The sequence below is a fragment of the Acomys minous genome (genome assembly GCF_964271855.1).
Source record: "Acomys minous genome assembly, chromosome: 1".
NCBI classification, from domain to species: domain Eukaryota; kingdom Metazoa; phylum Chordata; class Mammalia; order Rodentia; family Muridae; genus Acomys; species Acomys minous.
In genome coordinates this window covers 54,742,501-54,754,881 of record NC_140483.1, presented here as the reverse complement: position 1 = coordinate 54,754,881, position 12,381 = coordinate 54,742,501, and the positions used below count along the sequence as shown (strand labels likewise).

Here is a 12,381-nt window from a genome sequence, read left to right as displayed (position 1 = left end):
GGCTGAGAGACACGGGAGCTGATTTTCTCAGAGTTACAAACCACATTCATGGCAACATTAGGCCCACTCCAGGCCAATGCTTTGCTCTCTCTTTCTAGCTGCAGCTGTGCTTCACAGAGTGGGTTTAACCCTTTGCCCTCAGCCCTAGCTGCACATTAGAATCACCTGGGAAATGTTCAGGCTATAGGGCAGCCCACTTACGCCTCTGGAGCTGTCTCTGGTGCAAAAGATGATGTTTTATTAATTTTTCAAGCTCCAGATTGAGTCCAATGTGCAGACAGATGTCCGTTGGAAGTCAGGTCCTCAGCAATACCCCCACACACCCTGACACACACACATACACGACATACCAACTTATGTACAAAGAATGTCTCTTGCCAGAGAGGAATCTGGGGCCAGAAACCATGAATTCCAGAGACCCGGGGGCCAAGTAGCAGAGAGTCAACCACCGAACCCAGTGTTTTCCTGGTGCCTTGGGGTTACTTGGGTAGATGGGTAGGGCAGGGTCTGAAACTCACCCACCCTCTGCACTCTGTAGATGGTCCTCCCTCATCAGTTTTATTATCCAGGATTCTGTATGCGGTGAGTTTTCGTTTTGCTTTTGTCCTGCTGGGGACAGAACCCAGGGCCTTGGCATGCTAGGCATGTACTCTGATACTGAATTTTTAAAAATGTATGTGAGTGTTCTGTTTACATGTATGAATGTGCACTATATACATGCCTGGTACCCAAGGAGACCAGGAGAAGGTCTTGGAGCTGCTGAAACTGGAGTTAAAGATGGTTGTGAACCACCATGTGAGTGCTGAATACTGAGCCCTGATCCTCTGCAAGAGCAACACATGCTCTTAACCTCCATCTCTCCAGGCCCTGGTGTTGGTTTTTTTTGAGAGTCTGGTGTTGGTTTTTTGAGAGTCTTTATATATGTATATATATTCATTTCAGTCTGGCTTTGAACTCAGTGATCCTGCACCTCAGCCTCCCCAGTGCTGGGAGTACAGGCACGGACCATTACCACTGGCCAATGTTTGGGGTCTGGGGTTTAATTCTGCAGCTAAAAATATTGAGGAATCCATATCAACACCTTCATTTTAAAAGGAAAATTAAGCCTTGGAAAGGGGAAATATAGACATTTTCCCTGCCCTCCCCCCATCCCCCGCCCTGCTTTTTTGGTGGGGCCTTCAGTCTAGCCTTAAATCACTCTGCAGCCAAAGAACCCACTTCCTGCCACCCAGTCTCTTGGGAGGATGGAGCTTGGCCTCTTGCTGAAGAACAGCTTAGAAAATCTATCTCCCTGAGCTCCTCGCAGCCTTCTCATAGGCCAGGCAGGAGAGCTCAGGGCTCCCAAGCAGCGTGAGTCCCTTCTAGGTCAATTCCATTCAATTCATTAAGTCCAAAGGGAGAGGAATGGATCAATGCCAACTGAGATAGGTCCATATAGTGTGCAGAGGGCTACAACTCATGTGGCACTAGGTTCCCCTGGCCTGGCCCCGAGATCTAACTCTCCCTTTCTGCCTCCAAACTGGATGGGCCAAGATCAGAAGCAGTGAACAGCTTCTAGAACTTTCTATCATAAGAGGACCCTGGCTAGGATCCTGAGTCACAAACTCTGGGCTCTGGGCTCTATCCAGGAGCACAGCTCCTGGGGAAACCTACCCAGGTTTCTAAAGGCAAAGAGGTGAGGCAAGCCCTTGAACCCCACCCCTATTACTCAAATCTGGACCTGGTGTAAGGCAGCTGAAGCTCCTCAGCAGGGTTGTTCTAGATGGGGCCACATTGACTTGAACCGGGGGCGGGGGGGTGGGGGTGGGGGGGAGCTGTAGGCCGTGGATGGTCTGCAGAGGGTCTGGGAAGGACCAAGGCTAGACTCTTCTTGTTTCTAAGATGACATCTATGAGGTAAGGTAGAGTGGGAAGACCCCAACACATACACATACCCCTTGGGCTCACGTCAGGATCCAAAAATTCTGCCCACAGAGGCTCTGTGCCATGCTAAGGCACAGCAGGCAGAACAGAGGTCCAGGCATTGCACCCACATGTCCAGGGCCCTGGGATGGTGGTCTCCCTTAGGGCAGCTCTGTGAATTTAGCATCTGGGCCCTTACAGCCTCGTGGGACAGAGCTGGTGCAAGGCTAGACCCTTCCTGCTCAGGCTGACTCTCTTGATCAGACCTACTCTACACTTGTGGGCTTGAGGACTTGGAGAACCCTCAGAAAAGAGGGGCCACAGCCAGTGTGGGGAGGCCACCTGGGAGGGACTCTGCTGCAGGCCCTTGGTAAGGGAGCAGAGAGGGACTGCTTACATTTCCCTGTCAGCTTCCAGGACGGCAAGGAGGCAGAGTATTCATGTGTGTTAACCTATCCACTGTCCCCTATTTCCTCTTGGCTTAGCCAGCCCTCAGAAAAGAGAAGCCACAGCCTTGGGAAGAATCTGAACAAAGAAAGCCAGGGGCTCCTTGTACAGAGAGAAGCTCTTGTATAAAGAGGGTGGGGGTGAGTCCTACTGCTAGAGTTTTCTGAGAGACGAGGACCTGCAACCAGCAAAAGTGACATCGGATATTGGGAAGGACATTGTACCCAGGACACATATGGACTCTCCTACTCTGAGATGGGGTCCCCAGCCTACCTACTGTCCCTGAACAGGGAGCTCTGCAGACAGAACAGACAGAAGACACACCTCTTTAGTGACTGGCAGGCGGTCTTTGAAGATGGGACTAAATGGGGGGTCACTGGCAGAGTGGGGGTGAGCAGCCTGGCTGTCCTGGCTCACACACACAGCTTTTGGCCAACCTGCTCACTGGGCCCAGGCGCCGCTGGCTGAAAGGGGGGTTGGGGGGTTAGGGAGGGCTGGCTGCGGTTTCTTCTAGGCTTTGATTTATTGCCTAATGCAGGCAGAGAAGAAAGAGGAGGCCCATCGCTAAGCCGGAGCCTTAGGAACGGGACGTGAGCCTCACATCTTCTGAGGGCCCAGCAAACACAGCCTTGCTTTCTAATCCGGCTGCAGGTCTAAACCTGCCTCTGGGCACAGATACGCCACCAACAAGCAGGCCGCCTGCACTGCGCTGTGGGTTCGAGGTGCCTCCTCCCCCACTGCCTCCTGCACCCTGGACAGCTTTAGGGAGTGAGACAGAGGGGGCAGGAAGAACTGAAAAGCTGGTAACAGAGACAGAGAAGAGGAGTGCAAGGCTACCAGCGGGAGCCACAGTAAGGAAGAGAATAAGCACGCAGAGGCCTGGAGCCCTAGAAGTCAGAAATTTAGAGGCAAATGGAGAAGGGGGATGGGGCCCAGGAATTCTAGAGAAGGAACATGCTTGGAAGCACACTAACAGTCATCTTGGAAGCAGGAAGCTCAGAGGAAGGCCCTGTCAGCCCAGGAGCCTCTTTAAGAAAACAGTAAAGAGATCTGCCTTTGGGTGGATACCATCCCAAACCCAGGCACGGAACTGGGGTTCAGCCCTCCTCCCCTTGGCCAGATGCTTTTGTGCAGCCAACAACCTGAACAGCTGTACAAAGAGGAGCTGCAGGTGGAGTCGGAAGCCAAACAAGAACAGGGAAGCAGCTCGCCACTTTAGGGGAGCCCCAGTGCTCACTCTGTCACTTTAAGATTAGCCCCTCAAATGCTCCATCATCCCACACTGGTCCCTGGGATGCTGTGCCCTCTCCGGGATCTCCATCCGCCTTTAGACTCTGTATCCACTTCTTCCATCTCCTCCCACCTTTAACCTTCTGGGAAAGACTAACTTAGCGAGGAGGACGAGGTGCGTCATGGATTGAGACATGAGGAGACAGTGCCAGCAGCTGAGTAGCGAGGAGAGCTAAGTGAGGGAACACCAGGTCCTCTCCCAGCCTTGTGCAGGTATGAAGGAGGCATCCATGTTTCTAGGGAGAAACATGGACGAAGAAAAGGCACATGTGAAGCTGAGTATAAACCTCTAATCCCAGCACTTCAGACTCTGAGACAAGAACTAGGTAAAACCTTGTCTTGAAAGAAAGAAAAAAAAACAACAGCTGGATGGGGTAGCTCATGCTTACAAGCCTAACACTGAGGAGACAGAGGCAAAGGGGAATCATTACAGATGTGAGGGTATCCTGGTCTACATATTGAATTGCTGAGATAGAAAAATACTGTCTTAAAAAGACAAAGACCATAACTGGCGTGGTGGCGCACGCCTTTAATCCCAGCACTCCTGGGAGGCAGAGGCAGGCGGATCTCTGTGAGCGCAAGGCCAGCCTGGTCTACAAAGTGAGTCCAGGACAGCCAGGGCTACACAGAGAAACCCTGTCTCGAAAAACAAAACAAACAAAAAGACAAAGACAAAGACCAAAAAACAAAACAGCCAAAGAGCTAAAGAGCAGGAAGGTGGTGGAGGAAATCAGTACGAGCAAAGCATAGTGATATGTACGGGTGAAAATGTCATAGTGAACTCTGCTTTGCGACCTGCTGGTGTCTTAGGATATCTCTTTAATAGGACATTAAAATGATTTTAACACAGAGAAAAGTAAAAAAATAAATAAAACCCATTATCTTGTATGTTACTAAAAAAAATTTTTTTAATATCAAGTTTTAAAGTGTTTTCAAACTATATAGCTGGGAATGACCTTGACTTTGAACTTCTTCTGTGTATGTACATATGGTTGTGCAGATGCTCATGTGTGATTTCATGTGCACATAGAGACTAAAAGTCAGCCTCAGTGTCATTATTCGGGAGCAATCATCCTGTTTGTTTGTTTGTTTGTGGGGTTTGTTTTGGTTTTGGTTTCTTGGAGGGGTTGGTTTTTGTTTTGTTTTGTTGTTGTTTTTGGGTGTTTTGTTTGTTTGTTTTTGGTGTTTTTTTGTTTTTTTGTTTTTGGTTTTTTGGTTTTTCGATACAGGGTTTCTCTGTGTAGCCCTGCCTGTCCTGGAACTCACTCTGTAGACCAGGCTGGCCTCGAATTCACAGAGATCTGCCCGCCTCTGCCTCCTGAGTGCTGGGATTAAAGGTGTGTGCCACCACTTGGTACCTTGTTGTTGTTGTTGATGATGATGATGTCCACGTTTCTTTCTTTTTCTTTCTTGGTGTTTTAAATGGATTCTGGGATCCCCTCAGATCCTCATGCTCACATGGCAAGCACTTTATGGAAGTAATCTGGTCCTCTGGACCTCTTACTCGTGTTGAGTTCTGGGACTACAGGCATGCATCATCACGCCTAGTTTCTACAGTGCTGGGGACCTAACCCAGAGCCTCATCTACATTGAGCAAACATGTTTAGCAGCTGAACTACACCCCCTGCCCTCAAAAATTAAAACCAAGGGCCAGGGGGTGGCCCAGTGAGCGAAAGCACCCGCTGTCCGGCCTGACGGATGACCTGAGTTCTCTCCTCGGGACCCACATGGTAGAAGGAGAAAACCGACTCCTGAAAATTGTCCTCCGGCCTCCACATTCATGCAACACATGCACACAAATAAATAGTAAATGTAAAAAGTAAAATAAACCTCAACTGAGCCCTGCAATGATCATTGCTCATAAACAAAGTTGCTTCCTCCCTGAAGGGCTGCCAGGCACGTTGGGTCCCTCTTAATCTTTTGTTTACAAATCAGATGAGGGAAAGCGAAGAAATGGAAATAATGAGTGAAATGAAAAGAGGAGCTAAGGAAAGAAGGATCAGAGCCAGACTCTCGGGAGTGACAAAACCCTAAAGCCGAGGGCTGTTCTCAGAGCCACATCACTACGGGGAAAGGGCTAGCCTCTACTTACAGGATTTTGAGGCTGTGAAGGCCAGAGAATGCCTGCCTTGGGATGTGTGAGAGATGGTTCCCGGAGAGCCGCCTGCGAACCAAAGAAGACAGAGGTCAGTGGGGTTGCCAGGTAACCCACGAAGGGGGTGAGGTCCTTTCTTGAAGTGCAGGAGGGAGGGCGGTGGCCTCGCATGGCATTTCCTGAGCTCAGCGGTTCCCTGGACACCACCTCACAGACATCAACTCCACTTTCACCACGGCTAATCCAGGGAGGGGCAGTACCCCGAATCTGAGCCACTCACAGAGCCAGGGGTGTTTTGGCCTTCGGATTCTTCAGATCTCCAAATATTTGCATCTAGATAATGAGCTGTCTTGGGGAATGGGTCCAAGTTTAAACATAAATTCACTTGATTTTATTTGATTTCACGTTTATTTATTTGGTGTGTGTGTGGCTGGGTGGGTGGGTACGTGCCATGACCCTCATGTCCAAGTCAAATGACAACCTAAGGTTCCTTCTGTCCAACTTTGGTTGTCTGGCTTGGTGGTGAGTATCTTTTTCCCTTGAGCATCTCATTGTCTAGACCAGAATCTGCCTGCTTTGTAAGCATGGAGCCTGAGGTAGTTTTATGCAATAATATCTTGTTTGGGGTGTGGGGGGTGGGGATGGAGTACTGAAGACGGGGACCAGTCCTCCAGCACTTTAAGTTATTCCCCCAACACCGAGCTACAGTCCTTGACTCCTACAATAATTTCAGTGCTCCTGGGTTTTGATTCAAACTTGTCACATAAAATCAGGTGCAGAACTGCCCGCTGTGGTGACTTACCAGTGCACAAAAAAGTTCCAGATTTTAAAGTTAGATGAAGCTGGAAAATTATGAATTCAAAGCCAGCCTTGGCAACATAGAGGATTCTAGCGCAGCTTGGGCTACATACTGATATCCTGTCTCAAAAATTTTTTTCAGATTTTTGGATTGAAAATTCTCAACCTATATTATGTTCAATATTTCAGATAAAGAACACCAGCACACTGAACTTAGAAGCGAGTATTTGAAGCTGTTATCCCAGGATAAGGATAGAGCCCGTGTGCTCCGGGACCTTGTTAGTCCCCACCATTGAGGGGGGCACTGTTTCTAGTCTCTTTATTTGACATTTGGTGCTTTACAAAATGAAGCCTGGGACCGCCGCACTTGGCTTCTATAAGTGAGCCTGGGTTGTAGATCGCTCCTTTAGGTGCGGCCTTTAAAACAGGTCCAGCTCCATCTCAGAGAACAGGAGATGAAAAGTTGGGCTTACTTAATGCCCTGGCCTCAGCTCTCCTTTGCACTCCCATCCAGGCTGTGCCACAGCTACCTTGGGATGACCTCTACCGCCTTTAAAAGCTGGCTTGCCTGCCTGCTACTAGCCCCATCCACACAGAGCATTCCCTTCCAGCGGGCCGAGAGCCTTTGTATTAGAGGTGATAGCAGTTCAAAGGTGTTTTCCAGGAAAAGGTGGGCTCATGAGTGGAAGCTAGGGCCTGGAGAGATGCTACAGTGATTAAAAACACTGCCTATTCTCCCAGAGGACCAGGTTCAATTCCCAGCATCCACATGGTAGCTCTCACAATCATATGTAACCTTTTCTGTCTCCTAGAGCAACAGACATGCATGTTGTGCACAGACATGCATGAACCCATACACATAAAATTTTTTAAAGAAGGAAAGTCATGCTGAGTATGGTGTCTCATGCCTGAAATCCTGGCCTTCAGGAGGCTGAGGCAGGATAATAGCAAGTTCAAGGACAGGCCACCCTGAGCTATATAGTGAATCTGTGTCTTTAAAAAAACAACTGTGGGCTGGAGAGAAGGCTCAGTGTTTAAGAGCACCGCCTGCTCTTCCAGAGGTCCTGAGTTCAATTCCCAGCAACCACAACAATTTATAATGAGATCTGGTGCCCTCTTCTGCAGATAAAGCACTCACGTGTAATAAATAAAATAAATAAATCTTTTAAAAAAATTGTGTCAGGGAAAAAGCTGCATAGAGCTTTGGCTCAGACCTCTGGGGCCACATGGCTTGACACTGGCCCTCTGGGACCATACAGCAGGTCTCAACTAAACTCTGGTTTCCCAAGCCCTGCTTTTTCCTTTCTCATGTGAGTGCCACTCTCCTCTGGAGAGCCCTGGTCCCTACAGCTGTTGACCAGAGTTTCACCCAGCCATCTTCCACTCCACCCACACCCCCACTCCTGCCCCAACAGCAACTCACAGCTCCTCCAGGAAGCGCAGGTGGTGGAAGAGGCCCGGCTGAAGCTCTGTGAGGTTGTTCATACTGAGGTCTCTGAGAGGAGAGAAAGAGGAAAGGAGGCTGTCAGTACCCACCTGTACCATCCACATGTACCATCCACATGTACTATCTACCTGCACCATCCACCTGTACCATCCACCTGCACCACCCACCTGTATCATCCACCTGTACCATCCACCTGCACCACCCACCTGTACCATCCACCTGTACCATCCACATGTACCATCCACATGTACTATCTACCTGTACCATCCACCTGCACCACCCACCTGCACCATCCACCTGTACCATCCACCTGTACCATCCACCTGCACCATCCACCTGCACCATCCACCTGTACCATCCACCTGCACCACCCACCTGTACCATCCACCTGCACCATCCACCTGTACCATCCACCTGTACCATCCACCTACACCACCCACCTGTACCATCCACCTGCACCATCCACCTGCACCATCCACCTGTACCATCTGTGATGGCCATCTCCAGCCCTATTTGGGGGTCCCCAGGGCTTCCCATTGTTCCTTCACTTTCCCACCATGCTATCCTGATCCCACAGGCAGTCTGGCAACAACAGCCACATGAACTCCAGGAGCAAAAAGTAGGGTTACTTTCTAATCTCCTCTCACTGTCCCCTCTGCTTTTCATGCTGCCTTTGGCAGGGTCTCCCAGGGCTAGCTATGGTTAGTCAGGAAACCTACCTCTCTGCTAAGAGAGGAGCCACAGGGTTGGGGGAGCAAGCATAGAATTTCAGAGCAGGAAGGCAGGCTCTCTAATGAAAACAGTCTTCACTCTGAGACCCAGGATCACTACCCATTCAGAAGGCTCTGATATTCTTAAACCTAGTTCATCCCCAGCCACTCCTGCTCAGTAGTGGTGGGCTTCAGTGCCTGCCGAGGCCTCTGCCAGCCTCCTTCTTCTTGGCTTTGCTTCCCCTCACTTTCTTGACCTCTTGGCGCCTCACAGAAGATGCTCAGGTACCTGAGTAGCTATTTGGATGTGCAGACCTGGTCTCTGTGTACATTCCCCATCTAAATCATTCTAAATTGTCTAAATTATCCAAAAGTACTTTTGGGGGTTTGTGGTCCTAGTCCCTAAAATGCCCTGCACACAAATTCACTGCTGTAATTACATCAACATTACTGAAGACCCACCTTACTACTAGGCACTGACTAGCCTTTATCCGAATAATCCCATTTGATCCTTACTGTAATCCCAGGAAAGCTGCTATTTTACATCTAGGAAAACAAAAAGGAGCCAGCAGCATCTCTCCGTGGATAAAAGGACCTGCTGCCAAGGCTGATGACCAGGAAGCGACAGGGTAGAAGGAGTGAACCAACTCCTAAACTTAGTTCTATGATTCCCAGACACTTCCCTCCCCCAGTACACATAAAAGTTTGAAAACTAAAGTGAAAAACAAAACACAAACAAAAGAGGATTGAGTAGAGTCAGAAAGGCCCCAAATCAAACTTCTCTAGTTACTCATCTTGGCCACTATGACCCTCCATTTCCTCATCCATTAAAAGGCGGGAGGGGGAGGGTGTCACTAGGTAAGGCCTTTGTGGCTAAGTCAGCTAATGTTTATGGAGTGCCTGGTAAATAGCACAGTTAGCAACTATTTGCCTTCTTCCTTCCACCTTCCTCTTGGTGTCTTATGTACAAGAGTCTCATCTCTACAGACCTGGAAGTGGGTGGAGGGCTGATGGCTTGACTTGTGGGCACTGCCCAATGTTAACACTTCCTTCTGGTCATGCCTGAGTGAGCAGCGATGCAGACACATGCCTGACACATTTGGGCTCCATCCTGTCTCAAACTCCTTCCAGCTGATTCTTGTCTCTATGTGCCGCTCCCTAGGGCTGCAAAGGTGGACCCTATCCCTACATAGGCCTGCCTGCAGCCTCCCCCCCCACCCCTACCCCCTGGGAGGACAAGTCACCCACAAACCTTCCGGCTTCCACGTGCCCAGGAAGGCATTTGCTTTCTGTGCATGCTCAGAGACAAGCTGGGATGGTGGGGAACGCGTGCCGAGAGAGCCCGGCTCCAGTCTATAAAAAGACTGTTTAGTCTCAACTGTTTTATCTTTGATAAAGCTTGGGCTTGGACACCATGTCTTCCAAGGAAAGAAGACATTCCATGCAGGGTAAAGCCAAGAAAACTGCCGCGCACAACATGGTCTGCTCCTGTCCGTATTCCCTCCCACTATCCTGTGCCAATGGAGGGGTCATCTGCAGGCCTGTGGGAGCTAGAATAGGCTCAGCGGAGGCTGCAGATGACACACCGGTCACAGTGAAGGCAAGGGACAGTGGATCTAAGAGGGTTCAATCCTCATGGTGCCCCAACTCTGAAGCAATGTTCACAGAGGCCCCAGGCTCCAGTCCTGAGTCTACCTGGATTCCTCTCCCTCGAATCCCAGGCCCTGGCTCATCCTCAATAAGGAGGAGGTGCAAGGTGCCACCAAAAAAAAAAAAAAATTACCTCTAAATATTTACCCTGTGCATTTCTGGATGTGTCCCGACAGGCAGGGGAGCGGGAGTTCAAGGAGCATACAGGGCATGTGACTCAGGCCTCATCATTCAGCTGTCCCCCCAGGGGCCGCTCTCAGAGGCTCTGAAGAAGTTCCATGCGTCGTCCCCCCCCCCCCCCCCGCCGCCGCCCACTCCCTCCACTTTTCCACCAAGGCCAGCGGCTTCATTGTTTTCCCCCTGGGGAGGAGGGGGCTGCACACACACACACACACACACACACACACACACACACACTCCCCACCACACACACATCCTGCCCCAGACAAGCACCCAGCCCAGCTGCTGTAGAAGGACCAGGTGGGGCCAGAGGGTGGATTATCAAATAGTGTCTCGTGGGGGAGTCCCTTTCAGGCCCGCTCTCACAAAAGGGAAAAGGGGTAAGGCTGGTGCCAGGAGAAGGGGGGGGGGGCAAAGAAATGTGAGGATTGGAGGAGGGAGGCCGAGCAGAGAATCCAAAGCCCAGGCCCTCCACACTGACGCCATTGGGCAGAGCGATGGCTCTGGAATGCTTCAGGGAACCAAGAGAATGCCAGGCAGACACTCCTAACACAGAAGCTGTCCTATCAAGTCCAAAGCTCTGACCTAGGACTGTCGGAGGAGACCAGCTGTGCAACCCAGAGGACACAGCTCCAATGTTTCCGGCATGCCTGGACTTGTGGGAAATTAGGGGCACCTGGACCCTTGGGTGCCTGAGGTTTGTTTGTGTCTGCGTTGGCTTGTCCGTGTGCTTCTGGGATGTCTGGATGGACCTTCCTATGTTGTCTTTCAGAGCTTGAGCATCGGTGTCTTCTACAGGTGGCTACTTCTTCCCTTCAGCACTTGCATGTTAGAGCTCTGGCTATTAGGTTACAAAGTATCCTGCGGCATGGACCTATATATAAGGAAGGCAGAGGCCCTTTGGGAGAGGAATGTAGCTTCCTCAGGTCTTTCCCTTAAGGTCAGGAAGACTTTCTTTGGCTGTGTGACTTTGGACAAGCCTGGCTCCTTCTCCTGGCCGCTGCTCACCCTCCAGTCTGTCTCCTAGTTCAGGTAGAACCTAGTGTCCAGTGATGCCATTTTAGGATCTAGCTAATCTGTGGCTGAGCTGGATACCTAAACCTAAACAAAATGCTGCTCTACCACTGTCATCCTATGAACATCACCTATACACATCCTCCTACGAACACACTACATTACACAATATACACACCATACATCACATGTGCACCACACCCACGACCACTCTTATATACCCCATGCATATCCACTACCCACTACACACCCTACACAAACTACACGTACCAATTACCACATACACTATACTACCCAACTATACACACACCACACACACCAATTACTACACTACACATACTAAACACATATCACACACACACACACACACACACACACCACATTCTACACAGCCTACACATCATATACAGCACAGCACAGCACAAACACCACATACCACACCACAGGCACACACATAATACATACACCATGCCATACACACACATACATAGACCATATGCACGATACATACCATACTCACACTATGTCACACATACAGCACACACATTCACCATGTCACACACCCTCCACAACACACATACACGCGCATACACACCGCTCTCCAGGCCTAAGATCAGGACATGGGGCCTGCAGAGCCCAGGCCTAATTAATTCCCTGCTGCTGCCATTCTGAAAGTCTTAACAATTTTTGGATATTAAATTTTCAGTTTGCACCAAGAGGTCGCTGACAGCCAAAAGGTTGTGGAGAGGGGCTGGCAACCTCACTCAGAGACTTTCTTCCCAGTAGGCTTTGGGATACCCAGAGGGGCCATGTGTCCTCTCAGCTGGACACAGCATGCTGTGGTGGGAG

The 12,381-nt window shown here is 50.0% G+C and overlaps 1 protein-coding gene across 3 annotated transcripts in view; it reads right to left on the bottom strand.

Moving 5' to 3' along the window:
- Nucleotides 1-12,381, bottom strand: part of LGR6 (leucine rich repeat containing G protein-coupled receptor 6) — a 126,131-nt gene that overhangs the window by 86,644 nt on the left and 27,106 nt on the right. For all 3 annotated transcript variants that reach the window (XM_084796243.1, XM_084796241.1, XM_084796242.1), the window contains exons 2-3: nucleotides 7,955-8,026; nucleotides 5,731-5,802 (exon numbers count right to left, since the gene is read on the bottom strand). In XM_084796243.1, coding sequence (XP_084652369.1) covers nucleotides 5,731-5,802; nucleotides 7,955-8,026 — 144 coding nt within the window. The remainder of the gene's footprint in view (nucleotides 1-5,730; nucleotides 5,803-7,954; nucleotides 8,027-12,381) is intronic.